Source organism: Anthonomus grandis, chromosome 7 (genome assembly GCF_022605725.1).
Source record: "Anthonomus grandis grandis chromosome 7, icAntGran1.3, whole genome shotgun sequence".
Classification (NCBI taxonomy): Eukaryota; Metazoa; Arthropoda; class Insecta; order Coleoptera; family Curculionidae; genus Anthonomus; species Anthonomus grandis.
The window spans coordinates 23,229,250-23,255,308 of NC_065552.1; the positions used below are offsets into that span (position 1 = coordinate 23,229,250).

The window sequence follows — 26,059 nt, forward strand, 5'->3', positions numbered from 1 at the left end:
ATGTTTCTGACTGGTAGCATGCAAAGGATAAAAATTGGACAATTTTGTTAAAAAAAAAATAGAATTAAAATCTGGAGTACCTCAGGGTCGCCTTTATTGTTTAAACTAACACCTCTTCACCACTCTTTTAGTATAGCCTACTACTTGCAATGGCCTAAAAATTTTTAAATTAATATAATCAGAGGAAGATGTTATATTTTTAGAGTCAAATCTTGATATCTTTGTAGAATGGGCACATAATAACCATTTATCTTTGAATTTTGACAAATGTAACTTTATATGCTTTTATACAGGGTTTGAACGTGATTGAACTTGAATCTAGCTCATGCATAGATGGCATTCCGTTGCAGTGTCTTAGAAGGTAATTTTTGACCAAAAACTTTCATTTAAAGACCAGTAACCAGTACTCAGCTATAACTAACTAAAGCTCCGTAAATAGTTAGTTTCGTATTTAGATTTTCCCCTAATACACTAATTCTGCTACATTACTTGTTATATTATTGTGGATGTGTAAAATATTTTTAAAAAAAAAAAAACGCCATTCATGAGTATTCATGCAAACTTACAACCACCATCATCCAAAAGAAAATGGCATGACCTATTCACTCTTAAAATCTTGAATGGTGCTGTGAATTGTTCGTCGATTCTACTTAGGAATATTAATCTTAAAATTCTTATAGTTTACTTAATAAATTTTTATCTAAAAAAGGAATTTCACATTGAGCAATAATTTTATTTTAATAAAAGAATTAACGAAACTAATAGGTTTTAATGACGTGCTAAACTTTACAAACTGATTGATGGTTCATGATATCAATAATATATATAAGAATATAATTGTACAATAATTACTAATTCTGGCAAGACAGAAAAATAGAGCATTGTATATAATTAAAATTAAATATAAATATGAAAATGACTAGTTTTTAATCACAAATCAAAGAGTTTTTATGACTTACAAGCTAAAGAGGGAAAAACTGACTAGATTTTAAGTCCTAATACTACAAGTTTGACTAGAATAGAGCTGAGGGTTGGATACTTTATAGCTTACAACTAAATGATCCCTTTCCTTAATACTAAAAATTTTAACGCTGGTACAAAATATAAGACACTGTTCTCTTAGATTTACTTTATATCATAAACGAAAATTGTTTTGCTTACTTCAGATCATTGGATAACCGTAAAAATAACCTGCCATAAAGATGGCAAGATTAAAATAAATTTTGGTCTAAAACAATGGTTTCTTGCCGCCAACTTCATGGATGAGTATTTTCGATAAGACTTACATAAAATAAAGAGATCTACTTAGTCAAAAAGCCTAACTTCCTTCTTGCGGGAGCATCGTATGGCAGAGTAAGAACCCACTTCCTAACTCCAGTTAAAATCACAGACAACATAACTAAAATACTGCCAATTATTGAAAACCTGTTGGGCTTCTCATCGAAAAACAGCACTTGCCATATAAAAGCGTAGGCTATATCAGTACTCCTTGCGATAGCTACAGGACCTGCCTGTTCCATTTGCAAAGCTATGGTCAACAAAATTTGACCTAAAAAGCTAAACACTGCCAAGGCCACTATAAGGTATCTGTCCATACCACAAACTGGCAAACATAAAGCACCTATAAAATAGGTAACAAGAAGACACTGGACTAGTGCAAAACTGCCAAAATTAGTCATTATCACTGAAAAATGAACATCTTTTAATGCCCTCAATATTACAAAAGCGTTGGCACCAAAGAGTGTGGAACTAAAAGCTGCCACTGCTCCCCAAATTTCTGGCGCTTGACCATTATCGCCCAATGATTCAATGGTATTTCCAAAAATTATTGGTGGCCTTGTTATTAAAACCACTCCTATTAAAGTAACGATAACAGAGAAAATACTGAACCAACCACAATGTTCTTTTAAAAACATTCTCGCGAATATTGCTGTAAAAACTGGAACCGAGAACACTATTACTGAAGCATCACTCAAAGGCATATGTCGAAAAGCATAAAAACTTAACATTAAGGCAGTGGTTCCAGTAAATGATCTCAAAATAAGCATGATACGTTTCTCTTTAGGAAAGCAAGGTTTCTGATAGTAAATTAAGATTGGAATTGTTGGCAGTAGTACACCTAGAAATCTGTAAGCTGCTAGGGCCATAGGATTCACATCTGACATCCATTTTACTATTGCTGAACACAAGGAAAAAAATAGGGCACTAAGTGTAGCTAAAACTAAGCCTAAATATGGATAGTGGCATCTAGACTTTGGCTGTTGGAATCTTAGCTCTTCCTCAACTTCTTCATCTACTAGCTGCTGTAATTCGAGGTTTTCAGGCATTTTGGTGATCTGCAGAGAAAAAAAAGAATTATTTCTAAGCTTTATGGGAGCTAAGCTGTATTAAGAGCTACCTACCAATGATTTAAATTAAAGCAATATTTAAAATATTTATAATATACTAAAAAATTCCTCTTTATCTTCTATGTTGCTTATTTAGTATTTTACCTATATCCACTTTGAAAAAAAAACATTAAATTAAATTAGACATCAAAAATAGTGCAATCTGGTGTAGAACATTAAAATATCAATAGGAAGGCCACTGTAGAAGCACAGGAGTTGGCCCATGCTAGATTTTCTGAAGTCAATCATATAAAATGCAGGTGCGGTATAATAAACAAAAAAACGGGCTGCAAGGGAGATTCTAGGGGGAAGGTTGATTCTTTGGACACAGTAGGCGTTATTAGGTACCAAAATTTAGAAGTGTGGTATGATTTATTATGTAACCAAAGTCAGTCTCATCTTTGAGCGAAGAAATTGACATCTTACTTTTCTGAAGGATTAGTGGGAGTCTGTTAACTTCACTCCATTTATAAACCTAGTATATAACGATTTATATAACCAGTCATAACGATTCTTAACAAGAAGAAAGAAACCTTTATGCCATCAGCAAACAATAGAAACTTACTGCCAATACTTGTGGAAATATCACTTATAAAAGTACAAAAACAAAAATAAAGCAAGATTGCTCCACTGAGATCACTTGAGACAATGTAGATAGATGATCTGAACCCATTGAACTCCAGAAATTGCAGTTTATCTAATCATAAGGAAATTAAAAACTCTACTAGACGTTTATGAAAGCCCATTTTATAAAATTTTTTGGCAAGAATTCCATGGTCCAATTTAGTAAGGACTTCAAAATCCGTGTAGATTACATCAATTTGATATTTGCAATTTATAGTGTCATATGTGTTTTGTAGAAATGATGTGACTTTTAAATTAGTGACTGTTGATCTGCATGGAAAAAAATTTTGCCAAAAAAATACAAAATTGAGATTAATTATTTTTTTGAGTTTTTTTAAGCAAGATAATACATCTATAGAATTGAATTCATAATATGAATATTCTAAGAAGCAGATTAATGATGACTGACATCAGCAGATGTCAGGAGTGGAGCTGTTAAACATGCTAGCAAAGAAATTTGCAAAAGCATTTGATTTGCACAGGAGTAGACGAACAATTGTTATTGTATTTCAAAATATTAGAGATTCTAAATGTGTCTTTTTCTTATTGTAAAAAGAAATGTTATAAATTTCCAAAATGTCTTGGGATCATGACATAGAATTTTCAGTTTGTTATATGAATCTTTTTTTCTCTGCATCAATGCAAGCCTTTATAGATGCTATCAATAAAGTCCTGTATCAATATAGTTCAGTCAATCCTAATCGATATAGTCAACTAATGATTTAGTTCTTTTCTGTCACAATTTGATCAGTATACCAGCTGGGATAGTGATATTTATTTTTTCAAGGATTAAAACCATTGAGCATCTGCAGAGAAAATTTCTTAAATATTTGTTTTTAAAAAAAATTGAGTATTACCCAGCACATGGCTATGAGCATTATTTGCTCTTACAAAAATTGAATAGATTAACTTTAGAACATTGTTTGAACATCTCTTTAAAATGTTGACAAACAACATTTATTCCCCTGAAATTCTATGCTACTGCTATACTATTTTATTCAATGCTTCCATTTTTTGTTAATTTTGGAAATATCAGACAAAAACTAACCCATCTACATGTGCAATTACTGCATCTAATCGATGGCTTAGAACCATAGTGACGTAATTACAAAATTGGCGAAATTGAGTTAATATACCCAAACGGATGTTCAATTCTTCAAGAGTTTAGTACCAAAGAAACGGAAGAGTTATTATTAATATTAAAGAAGTTGTCGTCATGCGTAAATATAAATATAAAGAAACATCTGCATATTACAGCAGAATCTGAGATAACGACAGATGGCAATATAATGGTTGAAGCTGAATCTTCAACAACTGTTGGCGCTTTCGAGGGTTACACTGATAATATCATGTATTCCGATGACTCCTTAGCTGATCCAGATTTTGATCCGACCAGTTCAGACTCAGGTTAAAAATAAATGTTTTTTATTAGAGGTGTTTTAAAAGCTTTTTATTTTAGATGAAACTGGAAATGAAGAACTTGAGGAAATAGATAAAAATAACATTCAATCATCGCAGACAGTCACTGGGGAACGAAAAAAAGGAGAATGGTTGCGGAGCCTGCAATGTGGAAAAAAAATCAAAGAAAAATTAAACGACAAAAAGATGAAGCCTACGTTTCTGTTCGTGGAAAAAATATGTCTGCGAAAAAAGTAAAGGACAAAGACTGCAGTAAGTGCCCAAAAAAGTGTAATACAAATTTTAGTCCAGAGACAAGGGGCGAACTTCATAAGGCTTTTTGGAATAATGGAGATCATCTAAAGTTTTGTTAAGGAAGGAAAAAAAAATTCAGTATGTCAAGGATTTTTTCTTAAAACCCTAGACATATCTGACACTTTTGTAAGGAAACTTGTATTTAAACGGACTCAGGAGCATATAGTACAACATGACAAAAGAGGTCATCATGTACCTGGAAATAAACGCCCTGAAAATGTTAAACAAAATATTATTGATCACATCAATTTATTTCCTCGAGTACCGTCTCACTACTTCCGAAAGGACACCCGTAAGGAATATCTGGCTTCCGATTTAAATGTTTAAATTATGTATGACCTCTATAAAGACGACTGCTCAAAAAAAAACTTATTCCAGAAAAGCTCTGGTATTACAGAAATACTTTCAAACCCGAGTTTAACTTGTCATTTCATACTCCCAGAAAGGATATTTGTGACAAATGTTTCACATTTGATCACTTGTCCGAAGACCAACAAGTCATAAAACAGAATGAGCACGACAGTCATTTAAAAAGAAAAACATTAGCCAGAAACATGAAGAACTCTATAAAAGAAAAGGCACTTGCTGGTGATTGTTCATTAGCCGAATTTGACCTAGAAGCTGTACGCTATTGCCCAAAAATTAATGCAAAAAAAATATTTTATAAACGCAGATTGGCTGTCTATAACTTAACAGTTTTTAATGTTGCTTCCAGGCAGGCAAACAATTATGTTTGGCATGAAGGAATGGCTAAACGCGGTTCCGTAGAGATTGCTTCCTGTATCTGGAAATGTTTATCTGGAAACCAGCAGCATAGGGAATTTAATTTTTTTTCAGACACATGCAGTGGGCAAATCGAAATGTGAATATGGTTTCAATGTTCCTTTATGCCCTAAAAAATTTGGAAAACATTTTTATAATTAATCAGTTTTTCTTTGAGCCTGGTCATTCCATGATGGAATGCGATTCTGTCTATGCGCAAATTGAAAAACAAAGTAAAAATGTAGACATTTTTCGTCCATCTGGTTGGTACACTATTATAAGAACAGCTTCCAAAAAGTTAAAGTATGAAGTAATTGAAATGGATCAATCAGCTTTTCTAGAATTTAATAGTTTGACAAAGAAAACAATACATAAGAGAAAACTAGATAAAAATGGAAACAAAATAAATTGGCTCAAAATCGTTTGGTTTCAGTTCAAAAAAGAGAGCCCAAACACAGTGTTTTTTAAATACGAAATGGATTCGGAAACCTTCCTAGAGTTTGAAATCTCGATGATGCCTGTAAGACGAAGCTTATGAAAAGAGCAAAAAGTGGAAGAAGTTGAAAGTCTTGGAAAAATGTATACAAGTACTATTGCTATCTCCGCCGAAAAACACAAAAATCTTATGGAGCTCTATCAAGATATTATTCCTAAGACGTATCATGCTTTTTATAAATCTTTAAATCAATTTCATGAAACAGAGGAGACTGAAAACTTTAGCGACCATGAAGATGGTGATTAAACTGAATAAAATAATGTTTATTTCATAAGTGTTTCTTAATTTTTTATATTAATAAAAGTATCCAACAGTACACATATCTACATTTTTTAGTGCAACAAAAATGTAACTACTTATAGGAGTAACAAAAACCTATGCCAATTTTACAAAAAAAAAAGAAAACACACATTTTACTGTTAATCCTATTTATTATAATGTTACTTCATAAGAAAAAATGCTTTTGATTAATATGCTATCATTCAATATTAAACAGTTAGCTAGAATATTGTTTTGAAATGCTATTTTTTGCTTTATTCAAAGTTGTGTTTTTTGTAGTTACGTCACTATGGTTCTAAGCCATCATAATGTGCAATTATTTTAATACTTATGTGTGTGATTTGGATTTAGATCTTTTAGATTAAAGTAAATTTACAAAAGTCTTTCACAATAAACTTTATGGTTCTCAAACTCAGTCCTATACATTTTAATTTTAACCCTCCTTATTAGCATAATAGGATAACCTGGTATGATTCTTTTTTTTGCAATGTATGTACATAATTATGCAATTCTATAATTATATAATTTTTTTATATATTGGTGTCTAGAATTGGCTGTCAAGCTATTAATACTTATTAATAAAAAATAGAACTGTCCTGTCAAAAAAATCATCCAAAACACCATAAAAACTAGAAACTGCCCCATTATCATCATATGATGAATAAAATTCCACTGACCTCACAGAGAGCATGGGGAAAATTAGAATTATTGTTGAGAGTTTGAAAAAGAAGTTATAGGATAATAAGCAACCTCTGGAACAAGTAAAACATGAAACACCACAATGTATGAGAAATTAGGAAGTATCAGATCAAGGATATCACCTTGTACACTATGAATATTATTATTTATAGTGAAGAAATAGTCCATACTTCCAGTGGAGTCATAGGTTAAGTTAAAATGAAAATCCTGCAGTCTCCCTCCACTTATTTATTAAACATTCCCTACATGTTTCGGACACATGTGTTTTGTCTGGAACTATTTCCTTTTAGTACCCTCTAATGATGGACACCACTGTGTCCGAAAAACATCTAGGGAATTTTAAATAAATAATGTTTAATAAATAAGTGGAGGGAGACTGCAGGATTTTCATTTTACCATAATTATTAATATTAATAGTTGATTGTAGTAGCTGGATATTGATGTTAAAAAATCAACAACCTGTAATTTTCATAGATCTTCCTTCTTATACTCTGTGATTAAAGCTACTGATAGTAACCTCCACAGTATTTTATGAAATTGAGTGAAAAACAGTATTATACAGGAAAGTGCATGATATAAACATCAAACCACACAAGAGCTGCTGTAGTATTATAGGTCAACACTGTCTCAAAATCCAGATTGAAAAAAAAACATTTTGACCAACATTTTCATATGAAAGAAGGAGTCAGTGGGAATGAAAATTCACTAAAAGCATAATATTTACTAATACTATACAACTTACATTTCTTTTTGATGAAAAAATTATCAGTCTTAGAAATAGAGGATAGTACAGTAGAGTTCCTGGGCCATTTAAGTCATTAAGAATAAATGTTGGGCCAATTTTTACGCTAAACTGTGTGGTTCATAGTTTAATTGTTCACTTGAGAATTTGAAATGTTGTTTTCGTGATTCTAAGACCCGAAGTTTTATATGTTGAGTATTTTAGAATTTGTGCAGGAGTCAAGAGTTAAATTTTGAGGTTGAAGTTGAAAAAGTGCGACAGCTATCACTGGTCAGCGTCAGCTGTTTAGTGACTTGACAGATTTGACAACGATATTTTGGAAGCTGTCAATCCTAGTTTAAAGCCTTATCTATATGTGCTTTACCAATCAATAGAGTTCAATAACCCTTTCATGATTTACTGCAATTATTATTTAATTCATTATAACTCATTAAATTTTTTTAAGTTAACACTCTCTTCATTGTCTCTCATAAAGCCTTAAGATCGGGACTAAAATTATTAAAATTAGCATACGAAAATTCAACTGAAGTGCTTTAGGGAAAAAGCTGTATTAAATATTCTTTGACATACTATTTGAATTTATCAAATTGCATTGTTTCAGCTCCGGAAGTAGTTCATTGAATAACTTGACAGCACTAAATTTTCGTCGCATTTGACACTTCTTTAACCGGAAAAAAGTTGACCTTATATTAACTTTACACCTTATGTCATTTGCGTTCAAGCCACTTGTTAAACAAACATAATCTCTAAAATGAAGGCAGCAGAAATATCATAATTCCTCCCGTACAAAGGAAAAACCTAGTAACTTAATTTTTTACAAAATTTAGATTTTGTTACCTTTTTTTAGTGGTAGGTATTTCCTATTATCCAATACAAATTTTTCCCAAAATCCTACGGATAAACGTTTTATAGCTGTTGGAAATTCCTAGTAAGTCCTTAAATTTACTCTGTTTCATTGGCAAAACATAGCAAAACAGCCTTTCAAGAGAAAAACATAGCAAGTTTTTTTTGCTATTGAATTTAAAAAATAAGTTATAATAAGATCCCAGGGAAAAAGATAATATGTATAGTTATAATGTTTTTCCTTTGCATATCAATTAAAGATGGTTCATTTATTATAATGGAAAAACCTAGTATTTTACATTACTAACATTTTGATTTTAACGATTTTCTAGTAATACCATGCAAAAACGTAGTAAAATTATTTACTAGGTTATTCCATATTTTATTGTTTAAAAACACCGCTGTATCCAATCCGTTAATTTACGTTGCTATATTCTTCCCTAATAAATGGCGCCAAATACGGTTTGGCGGGAAAAATTACATTTGGACTTGCTAGATTTTTCCACTGTTAATAAAATATAAACAGTTTAACGTGTGAAACCGCAGCAGAACGACGTTGGATGGTCACTTATAGTGCGTTAGTGTGTAAAAGTATTTAGGTTTTTATTTGTTTATTTTGGTGTAAATTGTGAAAGTAACAACATGTCTACGAGGAAGAAAATTTTAATGGAGTTGGTAAGACAAAATAAAAGTTTGTGTATCAACTCTTCTGAAGAGCTTCAGCAAAGGTAAGAGTTCTTGTTTAATTTATCGTAACAATAGTAAACAGTAAAGTAAGCCATAGTAAAGTAAATATAGTTAGAGAATCTCTATATCACATGCTTTTTTAAATAAATGTATAGTAATAGAATTTTATTTACCAGGTTATAAAAGTATAGTTAGTAAATATTTACAATATTGTTATAGTTTGTTGGCTACGCATCTTTATTCTTCAAGTTTATATTTGAATCTACACTATAAAAGCTTTGGACAACAACCGCCTAATAACATTAAATTTTTACCTAATCAATATGTAGGTACCTAATTTATATAATATTAATAATCTGCTCCCTGTCTTAAAGGGTGCAATTATTAATTTAAATGTTGTAAAAAAAGAGAAAATACCTATTATTTTTAACTTTTCAGTACACGCCAAATAAAAGTTTTTTTTTATATTTTTTTATTTCTTTTAAAGTTATCAAGAATTGAACATAGAAAGCTGTTCGGATGCTAACAACAGCAATATTAGCGATGCGTAAGTACCTACGAGTATATACAAAATATTTATATTTTTGATTCGACAGACAAATCATTTTAGCTCTAAAGCAAGTGAAAATGCTCGAAAAAATTTGATATTTTGGACACAAACAAGAGAAATCATCCAGGTTTATATGAAGATAATTTTATATATTCTGTTGAAAATTATTTTGAAGATAATCAATCCACAATCAATGGTAACGACTTCAACTCAATTTTGGAAATAGAAAGGTAAATACGTTGTGAAAACTGAAAATATGTCTCGGTGTATTAAAAAATTATTTTAGTTCTCATAATAATGCATCAGTATCAGAGCCTAATAACCTGGATGGATGTTCAGCGACAGATAAACATCCATGTGAACCTACCAATGTTTTCCAAAAACAAGATGATTCGAAGATTTATACCAAACTGCAACCTGTTACGGTAAAAATGAAGGTAAATTTTTTACTTTTAAACATTATTGTAATATTTAATTAACTTTTAAATATTATTGTATACCTAACTATAAAATTAAAATAGGCGATGAGGTAATGACCAATGTCGAGACCAATGTAGAAAATACAATACTAACATCAGACGACCATAACATATCAGCGCAAGAAGGTGATCCCAAAAAACTGCAGTGGATTATTATGAACCTAAAATTTACATTACAATCTTTTAACCTAGTATTTTATTAAATAGTAAAATATTTTTCAGGTTCTTTAGTTGAAAGTCCTGCTGATGATTCGGATCTAGATCCGAACTATACGCCTGATGATGAAACTTTACGAATAAAAAGAAAGAGAAAATTCCATGATTGTATACCTTCCCATTTTGGTGCGTTATTAGTATTTTTTTTATAGAATGTTTTGTAAAACTTAACTTTATTGCAGATTCAGACGTTGGTACGGAAAGTCATGAAGGCAATAACGAGAACTCTCCAATAATACAACAAGAATCTCAAAAGAAGAAAAGACCAAGAATAGAAAAGCAGCAAATAGAACACCATATAAAAAAGTATTATATTTTGTACGCATGTTCTTGTAAAAAAAACGTGCAGATCAGTTTTCAGATGAAAGACGAAACGAAATTTGCCAGGCATTTTGAAAACTTACTTTTGGAGAGAGGCGTCAATATTTTAAGGCACACGTAGAATTTAAAACAATTAAGCAGAGAAAAACTGATAGTAATAATAAAAGGCAGTGCTCACTTTCTTATACTATAGACAAATCTGATGGGACGAAAGTTCAAGTATGCAAACTTATGTTTTTGCATACACATGGATTAAACACTGACGGCATAACACCTGAATTTAAGAGGAAACAAAATGTATCAAAAGGGCTTGATATTGTTACTGATAAACGTGGAAAGTCAACGCCTTTAAATAAGAGAGATGGAGAACTATTTAATCAACATAAAGAGTCTTACAATCCACAAGTTTCCCATTATAAGCTCTCCCATGCTCCTAATAGAAGATATCTGCTTTCGGATTTAAGTGTAACATCTATGTGGAAATTTATTTTTCAAAAAAAATCATACGGATTTGAAATTTATTTCATCTGATTTTTTAAAACCGAAATATAATTTAAAATTACCAGATGTAAAAAAACAATAATAGGGGTATGAACCGTGATAAAAAAGAATGCATTCTTAAAGATTTAGTGCCATCAATGCCCCCGGTAAAAAAAATCTTTTGGGAAAAACTTCCAACTTCGGAAACTTCTTCTGACTTGCTTTCAACGCGAAACTGAATTACCTAGTCTAGTAATAGTTACCAAAGATTAGTATTACTTTTTTGTTACTATCAAGCTTTAGAATTTTAATTTTGTTCTATTTTGGCTGTTTTTCTTTGTCGGTTTTCTCAAAATATATAATTTTGTATAAAATTGTCATTTTCTTTACACATTTTTTTTGTCTCATAAAAAAATAGAACATGTTGTCATAGCAACTCAGCATACTATTATTTTTCTTAGTAACACTACTAAACAAGATACTACTCTAAACATAGCATATGTAGGTAATATTTGTTTCCTTTGCAAAATTACAAGTTTGGATATAGCAAATCAAGATACTATTTATTTCCTCGGTAACTCTAATAATTTTTTCATAGCAACCTAAGATACTATGTTATTCCTTGGCATTACTACGATTTTACTGACAGAAAAAAATAGTAAGTCCTATAAAAGCTAAAATCAGGCGCCAAAATAGAAAATAAAGTAAGAATTAGAAATCTCGAATTTAAAAACCCCTAGAAGCTAAATCCCAATTATGTCACTATATAAATAAAGTAATGGGTAATTAAAACATTTAAATTTGATTTTTTTAAAATGTTGCAAAAATGACTTACTATGTTTTACTATTTCACGGGAGATTCTTAGTCGAACAAATGCCCTCCTGCAGTCCTTTAAAAAATAAAGGCCGCCAGCAGTCTAACTACCAGCAGAATTCGATACCTAGTTATCCCAGAATATACCATGTTCAGACAATAGCATCTTCAAAAAGCAAAAAACTCTAACAGACTTTGTTAGATAAAGTTTCTACATACCTACTAGAGGTGGATATCCCCTATTTAATTATAGCCTAGTTGCCCTGAGCCACCGCTCAGTACTCCACTACGCCCTTAACCACCCCATCCTTAAATTAAAAAAAAGAGTTATGAGGAAAGAATACATGTAATTCTTCCAACATAAACTTCAACAAACACTCCTTTAAAACCCATGTGGTACAAAAGAAAATGTTATATTCCTATTTGGGGAAAAAATAAACTACATTCAATCAATTTATTGTACTCATGTGATATGTCCGATCAAATTATCTCTTGGAAGTTTTTTGTTTTTTTTCCCTAAAAACCCCGAACTAAATAATATTGCAACACATTAGCACTTAAAAATTCCCAAAATTGATTTTTATAGAGAAATTTAAATAAGCGTATAAATTGTCCTGCACTAAAAACATTCAATTTTGAGTTGTATATAGGTTAAGTCTAGTTTGGTATACTAAATATGTAGTTTACATTACACGTACACTCCACATTTGCTTGTTAATTGACAAATTCCTAAGAGCCCACGCTTAACATTTGTTCATCCTGAATCCCAATTAATTGTCTAGTCGATGGTTAAGAAAAAACTAAACTCAAATATCTAATGGACATTTCATGAATATCAAAAAGAATAAGGGGGAAGCAGAGCCCCTAAAACATGCCCTATAAACATATTTAAAATACTGGTCACTTTTTACGGATAGACAATTTAAAATTAGTTAAACTAGTTAATAGCAATATAAAATTAGATGCATACGAGAGTTTAGCAAGATTAAAAAATCAAGAAACCAATCTTAACAGGGATAAAGGTCCAATCTCTTATAGTGAATTGTATAATTTAGTTATTGTTTAAGATTTGTTCGACCATGCTTCATTGCATTTTTTGCTCTATTATCTTTGGTATATAAGGCCACTTAGAAGTAGTTTTAGTTTAGTTGTCTTCCGAAAATGATCGTTAGGGAAACACGTATCGAGAATAAAATAAAAAGAGTTTGGTTAGTGGTAAAACTGTTTTGTGATTTAAGTGTCACATCAAGGCTTCCAAGAATAGGAATATTAAAACAATATTATGTTTCACAGGCTTTTATTTATTTGAATTTATGAAACAAAACCTAATAAAAAATTTGATTATTATTAGAAATATATGACATTTTTACATAAATGAAATAGAGCGTTTACATAAATTATATGAAAAAAATGCGCTATTTAAGAAATATTATGTGCATTCAAATGTAAGCTAATTGTTATAATAGTAACAACGTTTAAGTGAATATTTTAACAATTCTGGATATTTTTTAAGAATCTTGTAGATATTTGACAGGGATGCAATCCAATTTATAAAACAACACCCCTATAGCGGCAGTATCTTCATCGAGGCTTGCCGCGACATTCGACTTAGTCTCTTTGATCACTTTTAAATCCATATCAGGAATATCACATTCAAAAATAAGATTTCCGGCTTGATCTCTTGCCTTCATATAAAATTTCCAGAGCGATATTTGAAGATTGCGATTTTGTTGTGAAAGACGTTTTTTTATATCCGGAAGGTTTAATACTTCTTTTCTTATTTTAAATGTAATTTTTTGCGGCTTTCGAAATTTTTTAGATGAAATAGGTTTGATAATAATGTCACCTTCCACATAAGGCTTGCAATTTATTAACCATTTGTGTGTGTCCTTATTTGCTGGAACAATCCATAAGCCAGCTGATTTAATTTCCCACTTTAAAATGCGAATTTGCAGTTTTAGATTGTCGTCAGCCATGGCAATATCCATTTCATTTTCAATATGTCTTCGAATCTTCTGAGCTAGCTTTGGTGCCTTTCTAGGGTCGCCTGAAAAGTTTAAATCAAATACCACGGGGTCTTTTTGAGTTAACGGTTTCTTAATATTATTAGGTTCAATCGCACGTTTTTTCTTAGGTTGCTCATCACTTGAGAGTGGCATCGAATTTTCATAGTCTAATTCCATGTCTTCATACGAATAATCGACAGCCAGCATCTCGCTGACATCTAGTCTGAAATAAATATGCATTGAAAAGAATAGAATATTTTCTAACTAGTATGCAAAGAAAAAACCGCAGGCTTGCTGCTGATAACTCTAAGAATACAAACGGGACATATTAAAAAAAAAAAAAGATCCTTCACTGTTGGTTTAAATTTTACCACAAAACCATACGGTTTGTGCCCCTGGGAAAATAATTACAGTAAATATATATTGCGCTTACCCATTATCAGAGTCATGGCCTTTATCGGAGTCATTATCAGAAGCCATAGTAAGCAAGAAGTTTTTTCCAGTCAAATCGATTTTTACTTAAAGAAGTGCATAAACCATTCTCGGCTCAATAATTAATATATAAATTTCCACCTATATAATCTTATCTGATTAATCTATTACTTTATATTTTATCGCAATAAAACTAATATAATTCCATCTACTTGAAAATAAAAAAATATTGGCAAACTTAAATATATCTATTACCAATTTATTGAAATGATATATAGAAATACAAATATACAGAGCGTCCACTTACTATCGCGGTGCTCGATTGCAAAGCAATCATTCTCTTATGAAGTAACTTCTATCCAAACTATAGCTCTAAAATGACTTAGTTTGGAATGTTGATAATTGAAAGAATGATCAAAGAGATGAGGAGTTTGAGTTTGTAGTAGTTTTCCGAATATTCTTAGGTGATTGGAAGCGTTAAAGAGATGACAGAGACTGTTATCAGTGAGATAGTTGAACACGTGCAGTTCATATCCTCTTCTTAGAATTTCCCTGAAACATTGTTCATCCAAATCTTATTTATAGAGCTCTAGTGTACGTTTCAGGTTCAGCACATAACTTTTTCTTAAAAGATTTTTTAATATGTCTTAAAATAATCTTTTTTTAATTTGGATTCTTCCTGGTTTCTCTTGATGTAACTTAAAAATAGATGCAACGTTTTTCAGCAGCTTTGCATGCCTAAGCACCCCAGGATCTATGCAAAGTTACCCAACGAGAGCCCTTGAGACCCGATAGCCCGATAGACCCCCTTGAGAGACGATACAGGAATGTCCTCTACCTGTAATAGAAAGTGACTATATGAGTCTCGTGACGTATATGGCAAGCAGAGAACAGTGCCAGAATTCTAATAGGCCTAGATTAAAAAACACGAGAACCAGCTGGTACCCAAACGGCTCTAGAATGGGTGTAGGCTTCTGCAGAGTAGCTTCACATACTGGTAAGGTCTCGCTGGGGACCACGCCACTGTCTTCTAGGCCGAAGTATTTGTTAAAATGCGCACACAAAATATAGATTCCACAACCCAGTTGTACCATTATCTTAAAAACACTCTACTGTGTCCTGGTCCGTTCTCATTTAGACTATGCTTCCTGTAAAGGGACTAGGCCTTTCCCTTTCCTTCTATTATTATTACCTTCTTTCCTTTCTATGAGATATATATTGACGCTCCTCAGCTACTTAAACCAAAATTTTGAAAATAAATAATAATAATAAGACGTTTATTAGTTACCAAGAAATTACAGCAATTAAGCACAAAGAATAAAACTAATAGGTAGGTGTATTAACTTTTACAAAATTCCACTAAATATTGAGTATTTCACCGTTTAACAATAACAAAAAAATCGAAGAATTTGTAACTAAATAAAAAAGCTTGTAATGCAAGGTGACCAACAGGCCATAATATACAGATTTACAGAGATATCCCTTACACAAAAGGCTCCCTGAATTCTACTGAGGCCAAAAAAAACAATAATTTAAAAATTAAATAATAAATATTGTACTGAAAAAGAAAGAACATACCCAACGGGAGCAGAATCAGAATATGAATGGGAAGAGAATCAAGATGTTATTATTATTATTATTTATAAAAGAAAATATGAGGGAAAGGGAAAATGAGAACGTTAAAAAATATTCACTCATACACATAATTAACCAAATAGTAAATAAATTAAATATCAGTGATGCAGATATACTTAATATCCTAAATATGGTCCTTATCACTGCCCGCCATAAGACAAGGGATCTTATCACTTTTAACAATATCCTTTATGGGAAATATGGAACTTCAGAGCAACTTCAAAAAATCAATATTCATACTCTATTAAGAACAACAAGAAGTACATATAGTTTTTACTACTGAATCCGGATAATTATGGTCTCATAAATTTCCTCACTAGCACAATTAGACTAGAAAATCAACATCATAACACTGACCTTTTTGAATCGTATAGCAAATTCTGAGTCAAGTTTTAGTAAACATTAATTGGAAATTATTAATTATTATTACCCAATTATTTTATGTGATTCTGAATAATATGATGTATTATTGTTGCGAATTTAAAAGATTAACACAAAATTTAATTTCGCTTTGCATGTTTATAAATAAATAAAATAAAAATATATAAAAGTCCTAGTAGACCTGCTGAAGAAGGAATGCAGGATTCAGCTTCTTACGCGTGCTAGCTTTAGATAGGTCGGTAGTAGGTATATCTATCCGGGCATACACTTATCGATTACCCAGTGACATAAAATGCATCGCATGCATAATATTATGATATTACATTTTCGAGGAAATACTTATTTATCACAAAATAAAATTATTAATAAAAATGAATTTGCGTTATTTATTGTTTTACTAATATTATAGATTAAATATGCCAATTAAGAGTAAGTAACTAAGTTTCAATATCAACTTGTTTTATTATTTAATCTTGATAACATTTTTTTTGTGTTTGAAAGTGCTCTTTGTTATGTCTATACTTTTAATTTTTAATTTTGTTTTTGTCATTAAGGTACTCAGGGTTTCCACAAATCACAAGACAGTTTTACCACCAACCAAAACTCATTGACGCGTATTTCGCTAACGATGTTAGCATCTTCGAGGGAAGATTTAAAATAATCTAAAACTACTTACAGGTCGCCTTATGTGTAGTTCAGTTCAGAGATCTATTAGAATCATTGATGTGCCGCGAATAGTCCGTGTGCCTATGTTGCTTGTATTGTCACATGACATGCATGTTTAAATCGCAAAATTTTATGTGGAAAGAGTCATTAAGTAATATTCTAAACGATATTTAATCATTCCATTAAATAAATAAATATTTTATGCATTTTTTTAAGTATTTATACATTTGATTCCTAAAATTTGACTACATGCGCCCACGTACTATTTTCTTAGACGTCTGACCTCAGTCACAGCCACGCAAGGGTGAAAAGTTGCACAGGTCCGGCCTTAAAATTTATTTGTATTTAAAACTTTGTTATTCGGGATTTTTGGGTTTAGTTTTATTAAGTTAGAAATTCAGGATAGTTGATAGCAAGATAGTATTTAATTTAGCTATAAGATTTAAGTTCGTAAAATGAGTTAAAGCAAAAATTTTAATTTAATAAGTTTAGTTTTTAGCGCCATCAGTGGGGTGTTTATAGCAAGTGATGAGAGAATAGGTGGTACGAATTACTTAGGCCCATTTATTCTGTGGATTAAGGCATTAAATATTTACTTTTTGACACAAAAGGGTAAAATGTTATTTGTTTTTTTAAATGTTTTTTTTCAAATCTTATATATTTCCTTTTTTTGAGTATTGAGATTTATTTTAACTTGGTGGTGATTATTAATAAATTATTATTATTATAGTAGGGCCTGTCTTATTTCGCTGTTGCCGACTCCAACCAGGAAGGTTTGTCTTTTTGTTTGGCAAGTCCAGTGGTTTCGGGACATTTGGATATGCACAGGGGATCTTATAAGAGACTGAGAGATGATCCCGATAGTCCTAACCTGGATAAAGGAAGAAGCTAGTATTTTTCCCAGTTCGAATCATATTGGGCAAATTGGAACTACCTAATTTTGGAAGATGAACTCGGGACTAATAGTTAACCATTACGGCAAAGAGGAAAGAAAGCAAATCGTTGTGCCTAAATGTCGAGCCTCTTTTTTATTTTTGTAAATAAGTGAGTAGAGTCCTGCCTAGTCTCTGCAGTTAATTATTTTTTCAACATCATATAGGTCTACCAGTGATGCTCTTGCAGAGGTATTTAGTCACATAGTTCTACATTTTCAAAGAAATGAGTATATTTCTGCAATTTTCTATTAAAGGCCTTTAAATGTGTGTCACTCACTATGGTATGAGAAGTAATGTTTTAAGACTTATTGACTCATACTTGTCTGGTACAACTCAACTGGTTGAACATTTAATTGGAATCTCATCAGTATTAGCCATTGGTACAGGGATGCTACAGGGGTCTATAATGTGTTCTGTGCTGTTTATCTTATATGTCAATGAACTTCCGGCTCACATGTCAAGGTTCAAAATCATCCAGCATGCTCATAATACCACTCTTTTCAGGTATGGTAAAGATCTTCCAAAAATTTCTGTTTCAAAATAACCCGTCTCTTTCTTTCCCAGACAAGTCTTAATTTTCTAACCTTTGGCGACTTAAGCCAAGTTTTTGATTGTGTAAATCCTGCAGATCCTTCTTAAAAACTAGAAAATAGGTTTTATTTCCACGTTTTTATTTTTGTCCATATATACTTGCGAGACAGATCCCACAGAATTTAGTGTTGGGTCCCATTATATTCTTAAATATATATCAATGACTTTCCATATTTACGATTTAGATGCACGCGTTTTGCTGATAAGACGAAAATGTCTATTGCAGAATTGGCCAAAGCTTTGGAGAAGTTTGTCGGATGAAATAAAAGGTGCAGAGTCTAAGACTGTTAAAGCGTATAAAATTTTCATGCCCTTGATGTTAATTTCATTCTTGACTTGGAAAAGTCTCAAGAACTCTGAAGCTAAGTTAGCACTATTACGGGTAGGGTACATACATGGGGTACATAAATGGATAGAAAAAATATTAGGTTTTATCCTTACATAGATAGACACTTTAGTATGAAAAGATGTCAGCAATGTCAGCAACCTCAGCTGAACAAGATCTGATCGCAATCACCATGCGTCTCAGAATTCTGACACATTTTCTTTGTTATTCAAAGATCTTGTGGCATAGGCGTAATGTCCCCGTTCCAGAATGGAATGGGTAATTTTCGTGGCGAAATAACTATGATAGGCTGTAGGTAGAGATTTTAAAGAAACACAATAGGAAAAACTCCGAATATGAAAAGTTCTGAAACATTCTGAAACGGTCCCAAATCAAGGAACGATCATGGTGAACACCCAGGAAAAAGACAATCTGTTGGCAATTGGCAATACTTGGATGGGAATGCTGTCCTTTTCGGAGGGTGAAGTTGATATATTCAATTGTTGTCGCATTAAGACAAAGTTTATTTGCCAAAAAATATCTCTTTACATCTGACTGTGCCTTACCAATGCCGGAATCGTTAAAATGATTATAATATTGTCTGTTGCAAATTAAACAAAAATCAATGTTTACTTCGAAACCTCTCCAGCTGCGTTTTTTGGATACTGCTCAGAACTGAATGTTGTTTTGTAATTCACTCGCATTTGTCAAACTCTATTTTAGAATGGGAGCAGGCAAGTGATCAAAGCAAGTGAGCAACTTAAAAAATAGTCATTTTAAAAAATTTCATCTTTCAAAGGATGCATCACAACGATTTAAAAAAAAAATTAGTAAATACCGCCTCGCTAATAATACGTAAACTTTGCTTGACTGTTTTCGATGAGCCACCCTGTATACGGAAACTCAAAGCTGTTCATCTTTTGAACAGGGATATTGTGAATGCACCTTAACACCCAGAATAAAAATCGCTATTTGACATTAATTGAATGTCATTATTGTCATTTTGCCAAATTGATATGTCATATATACGCCATATTAACTTCAAGAAAATGTGGGTTTTATTTAATTGTTGATATTTTGGCTTTTGTATTAATTATTAAAAGATACTTCAGAAGGTTGGAAAGGAAAAAGTGGTTTAAAATGAACTCTCTGGTGGGTTACGGCAGTGACGACAATAGCGAGGACTCTGCAGAGGAGCGATTTCCGGTAAATAAAAAGAAACCAATAGTAGCTATCAAGTTTGCAGATTTATAAGTTTCATTATCCAAGTTTTCTGATTTTCTTTGAAATATTGCATCTTATATAACCTTATACATATTGGAGTCATATTATGATATCCTTGGAGCTTAAAAAACAAATAAATAAAATATTTAAACTATTTAGTAGAGGTTATAGATAGACTTAACAGAATCATTAACTAAAATCCCATATCCTCATAAAAGTTGAACCTATAATAATCTGCTCTTTTGCCAAATATTAGTTAGAACATGGACAAATCTTTGACAGGAGATGCCCGGAAGACCCAATCTATCTGCCAACAAACAGCATGGAAAGCCTGCAGTGCATGGTGACAACTATGAGGAAGTTGGAATGGACATGAGTGAGGTAATTGATTTATGTACACATAATTTTTTTGTAAATTTTTACATTACCATGATTGATTTATTTGTGCATATTAATTGAAATAAATGAAGAAATTCTTCTGGAGCTTCAAGTGTGACTTGTTGCTTGAAAAAAAATATTGGTGTAAGGGCTTGTTGTGTATTTGATACAAAATAAAAAAAAATAGTATTTACCACTATAAGATTTTTTCCAATCTAATTGTTGTAATTATTTTAGTTGCTGTTAAATTGAGGCAGTTTACTGTTTAACCACCTGTTTATTTGCTGGACAATTGTTGGTTTTAGATATATTTTTTAATTATTCATATTGCCTATGCAAGGCAGTTTGGGTATGTAGAGCTATGAACTTGTTTTGTTTGTTCAGATAGTTTGATTTATCTGTATTTTAAGCATTTTTTATGCTGTATTTTTAATATAAACTTTTTGTATTAACAGGACTGTCATGAACAAAGCTAGAAATAGAGATATTACAGTAAGGAACGCCCAATATATATATATATATATATACACACACCCCACAAAAATTATTGCATCACTAGTATTTTAAGATATTTTTTGGGACAATCTGTATATGTATCAACTTAAAAGATATTTCTGGTTTCTTATCATGGACAAAAAATGATCGGAATTTTTTACACATTTTTTTGAAGCAAAAATGCTCCCTTAGATTATCCCTGTGTTGGCGAATGCATTGAGATCGAAAATGTTCTAAGCAAATAGTGTTATTCTAAAGTGAAAATTGAAATTTATTGTTAATAATGGATGTGCCTGAACGTTTAACAAGACATGTGACTTATGAAGAAGCCGCTAGAATCATTGCGCTCATAGAAGATGGTAGGGTCCAGGAAAAACCATAATAAGAATCATTTTGTCAATTTTAGAGGAGAGCAAAGAAAAGTCTTCAAAATGTAGTAATATGAAAATATTACTACTATATTATAATCTATATAATATTTTAATATACAGGGTGGGCCGGTTTCGATGGCGGAAAATTAAATGACCGACGGAGAACGAAAAAATAATAAGTTTACTATTATAAATAATATTCGAAAAATGATTCGTTAAAAAATTACAGGGTGTCAAAATTCCAATTAAAAAAATCATCACACGCGAGCATCTGGAATTCTTCTATTTGGATACCGTCTTCGATATTCACGAACTGCCGCTTCCGCATTTCCATCACAAAATCCATAACAGAAATGAATATCAGCGTATTTATTACTTGAAAAACGCATTTTTCACAATACTTTTAACAACACTGTTAACAATAGCAAAATTAATAATTTAACCAACGCAATAATTTGACGTAGTATTTTCATATTTTTTATTTAATTAAAAAAAATCAGCATTTATAAAAATTTTTTTTTTTACTCGCAAACAGTGTGTCGTACGACAAAAAGTAAAGAGATGTTTTTTATTTTAAATTAAACAAGGATTTCATAAAAAAAAAGAAATTTAAAAAAAAACCAATGGCGCATCATTTTTTTAATTAAAATTGTATGAAGATCGGCCCGCACACACGCCACTGGTGAATAAAATTAATAATTTTTGCACAAAAAGATGCGTCTTGATTAACTGTCTAAACGTGCCAAATTTCATTAAAATATCTAAAGGGGTTTAAGAAAAATAAAAAAAATTGATTTTTTTAATTAGAATTTTGACACCCTGTAATTTTTTAACGAATCATTTTTCGAATATTATTTATAATAGCAAACTTATTATTTTTTCGTTCTCCGTCGGCCATTTAATTTTCCGCCATCGAAACCGGACCACCCTGTATATTTAAATTAATAATGATTTATATATTTTAATCAAAATATATTCATATAGATATGTATTTATATATTTAATGTGAATATGTAATAAACTAAAAACATTATATTCTCAAAATACACTTGAATATAACTCTTTGTGGGGGAGTTGTGAAAAATACTCTGAAAATAAAGATAGACCTAGAATAGACCTTGAGGCTCTGTATTAGGGATGTAAAATGATGGTCATTTATATTTTCTGATTTTCAATATCAGACTAGGTACTTATTATAGCAATAAAAACACACATTTCAAACAAAAAAATATAATACAACGTAAAACAAAACATTAAATTTCTCATAATAAAAAATATTTATAAATAAACAAGTTGTATTATTAAAAAATAACATAAATATGTAAATTCAAACTAAATGCTTATAAAGGTAGGTAATAAAAGTAATAAAACTGGATTTAACTAAAATTTATAATTTTCTTCTTCTTCAGCCTCATAATTATAGATATCACTGAAGCTAATATCAAGTTCATTTTGAGATTTGGAAAGTATACCTTCCAACTCTTCAATAAGACTAATGCTTACGTCAGTGGTACTACCTTCTTGGTCACTGGTACAGCTTACATGTTCATTACTGTTATCAAGTAAGGTTTTAGAGGTGGAGGTAGAGGGTAATGGTGATTTCGACGATTCCTCATCGGCATCGGGAATAGTTTCTAGAATAATACTGTTTTTTCTATATTTCTTAAAATAAAAATAATAATGTTAATACCTAAACGATTTTGTTCTATCCTATAATACACATGTCTGACATGTCTCTTCTTGTCAACTAATCCTAATCCGAAACTTATATCTTTGCTCGGTTTAACGCTTTTATGAGGAAATAGTTTTAGATTGTGATGTATATAAGTTAGCATACCAGCTCTTTTTGTTGTTAGACGATTCCTAGTTTTAGAATGTATAAATCCATAAGAACTGAAAGTTCTCTCAGTAGCTGCTGAAGTAGCTGGCATGCCAAGTACCTGTCTTAGTGGCATTTCAGTACAAATACCTTTCAAGTATATCAAAGGTAAAGTGTTAACTCTTTTTTCACCATCCTGCACAAATTTTAATCCCCAAATACCTTCGCTGCTCCTATAGGCGGCTAAATTTTCAAGTTCTTTGCTATCATCAACATAATCTAAGTACATGGCAACAGAATGGATGTAAGTTAACCCACCTACAATTTCCTTTTGAGATAGTTGCTTTCCTAAAAAACAAAAAAAAAATTATTAACTTATAATTTAATTATAAGTATAGAAGTATACTTAACTACATATTAAAGTTAAGTTACTAGAAGTTTATAAATTTTTTTAGGTATTGAGTTTTGTTTAAGTATCAAAAAAAATTACCTTTATATCGAGGATCCAAAATGTTTGCAGCAAAGTGTATTTCTCTAAGGCACATCTGTTGCCTTTCAAGTAGACTTTTTGTTACTTTTTTTCCTCCAGCTTCAATAAGGGCGAGGTAGACAATTGGTTTTCAAAAACAATAGCAATTTCATAAAATGCAACAGCTACACATTACTAATTCACTAATGTTGCACTTGTCTGACACCAAACGCAAAATCCATTTCTTTATTGGTTGTAATAAAGTTAAAAAATGTTCGATTTTCGTCCAGAATATATCATCAAGAATATCATGTTTATTCCTTTTTTCATGCAATGTCTGATACTCTTCTGTGATTGGCATTGCTTGAAGAGTGCTTTTGTTTTTTTGTAGGCTCTCAAAACTTGTAACTATGGAAGCCCATCTTGTTGCTACTGGAAGTTTAAGGGTGCAGGATTCACCTTTTTGCTTTTCCTTTGAAATTCTTTTAAATGCAGAAGTTAAAACCGATTTATTTTTTATTGTCTTTATTATGGACTTCGAGGCATTAAGAAGAGTTTCTGTGGTCTTTAATTTCATTATATCAGTAACCAATAAATTAAGTGTATGTGCTGCGGAACCGTAAAATGAAATTGGTTTGTCTGGATATCTACTTTGTAGCAAATCCTGAGATTTCTTCATATTAGCGGCATTGGCTGAGCAAAAGCCGATTATTTTGTTAATTCCCACCTCATTGTATACCATTTCTATTTGATCTGCCATGTACTCACCTGTATGTCTACTTTCTTCAGTAGACAATGATTTGTAAAAAACAGGTTGGGGTGTGGTTATAACAAAATTAATTATGCTCTCATTCCTTATGTTTGTCTATGCATCGCATTGAATGCCCAGGACTTTAGCATTTGTTAAATTATCTGTCACTTCGATTTCAACTTGATTAAATACAGCAGTTAAAAGCGAATTTGATAAAACAAAACGTGAAGGCAACCTCAAGGACAGTCTGATTTTTTTTAAAAAGGTCTATCCAATATATATTTTCTGTTATATTTAAGGTTTGCAGACCTGTAGCATAAATTGCCTTTGCTAGCATCAACCAAATTTCATCTTGATCGTCGGGTTTAATGTTGTCAATAAAACTGCTTAGAGTGCTTAGGGTACTAATTGAGCTACATTGACTACGACTACCCATTCTCTGGACTTTGGATGCCGAAGGCCCCGATGCCGATGAACTATTCCTTACCTCTTCTAACTCTGCTTGCTGTTCTGCTGATTCAGCCACCGACACATCCAGTTTCCTCTTGTTTGATTTTTCTGACTCATTCAGCTTTAGTTCACTTTTTAACATTACTTTAACATTGTCAGGGCACATTTCACATGTAACAAGATGTAAGCCCATTCTAGTTGCATGGTGTGCAACCTGTTTTTTACAAAATTTACACTCGTAACATTTCAATTTCTGTCCTGGCTTATTTAGAGTATTAAAGTATTTATATACAATACTTTTAGTTCTACACATTTTCTTGATGCTTAAAAAACAAAACACAACAAAAAATAAATAGGCACAGGAAAAAACTTTGAAAATATAAAATAGCTCTTATTGTAAAGGTACTAATGCCGCCGAACAACTGAATTGACGCGCCGATCGCGAGAAGAAGCAAGCAAGCCAGCCAAGCCAATGTAATAAGCAGGTTGCAGCTTGTCTCAAGCAGTAAACATTGAAAATCAGCTTATATTTTTGTGACAGGAAGTTATTTTTTTGTGACTATCATTTTTTTTAATGACGGTCGTTTATTTTTGCGACAGTAAGATTTTAATTGATTAATTTTAATTGATAAAAAATAAATGACGATGGTGTCATAAAAATAAATGACGTGACCGTCATTTTCAATATGACCGTGACGTGACCGTGTCAGCAAAATTTGCTCACATCCCTACTCTGTATATCCCTATACTTACCTCGTAAGATATTGGTAGTAATCCTATAAAAGAAACAAACAGTAAAAGATCGTGTAAAAATCGTTAATATATTACCATCATATGCCCGCTGTGGTAATATAAATTCCCCAGGTTGTAGTGTCGGCATAAGTTGTCGCTTTTGGAACACTGGTGGTTGTAGCAATGCACTATTGTAAGCCATTCTATAGCTAATTAGTGTAGAGTGCTGTTGCAAAATTGTTAGACCCTTTACAGGTCTAGAGGCGAATGGTCCAGTTCTTAACCATATCTAGGTTTACCTTATCAA

The 26,059-nt window shown here is 31.5% G+C and overlaps 3 protein-coding genes across 5 annotated transcripts in view; 1 reads left to right on the forward strand and 2 right to left on the reverse strand.

The window, feature by feature from the left end:
* Positions 1-754: 754 nt before the first annotated feature.
* Positions 755-25,990, reverse strand: LOC126738831 (solute carrier family 35 member G1). 2 transcript variants are annotated; one of them, XM_050444284.1, is made up of 3 exons: positions 25,849-25,990; positions 25,774-25,796; positions 755-2,336 (listed from the first exon to the last, which is right to left on the reverse strand). In XM_050444284.1, exons 1-3 carry the CDS (start codon positions 25,952-25,954, stop codon positions 1,302-1,304), a joined length of 1,164 nt encoding a protein of 387 aa, XP_050300241.1. In that variant the 5' UTR covers positions 25,955-25,990; the 3' UTR covers positions 755-1,301. The 2 variants fall into 2 exon arrangements, with proteins under 2 accessions (XP_050300241.1, XP_050300242.1); XM_050444285.1 differs by lacking the exons at positions 25,774-25,796; positions 25,849-25,990 and adding an exon at positions 7,703-7,984.
* On the reverse strand, positions 13,373-14,695 carry LOC126738833 (uncharacterized). The gene is made up of 2 exons (XM_050444290.1): positions 14,532-14,695; positions 13,373-14,321 (listed from the first exon to the last, which is right to left on the reverse strand). The coding sequence occupies exons 1-2, from the start codon at positions 14,576-14,578 to the stop codon at positions 13,601-13,603; spliced, it is 768 nt and encodes a 255-aa protein (XP_050300247.1). The 5' UTR covers positions 14,579-14,695; the 3' UTR covers positions 13,373-13,600.
* Positions 20,073-26,059, forward strand: part of LOC126738830 (arginine/serine-rich coiled-coil protein 2) — a 39,567-nt gene continuing 33,580 nt past the window's right edge. Inside the window, exons 1-2 of one of the 2 annotated variants that reach the window (XM_050444281.1) lie at positions 20,073-20,269; positions 20,570-20,668. In XM_050444281.1, the coding sequence (XP_050300238.1) occupies positions 20,204-20,269; positions 20,570-20,668 (165 nt within the window). In that variant the 5' untranslated portion in view covers positions 20,073-20,203. Of the gene's footprint in view, positions 20,270-20,543; positions 20,669-26,059 lie in introns of both variants that reach the window. The other variant, XM_050444283.1, reaches the window with a different exon arrangement.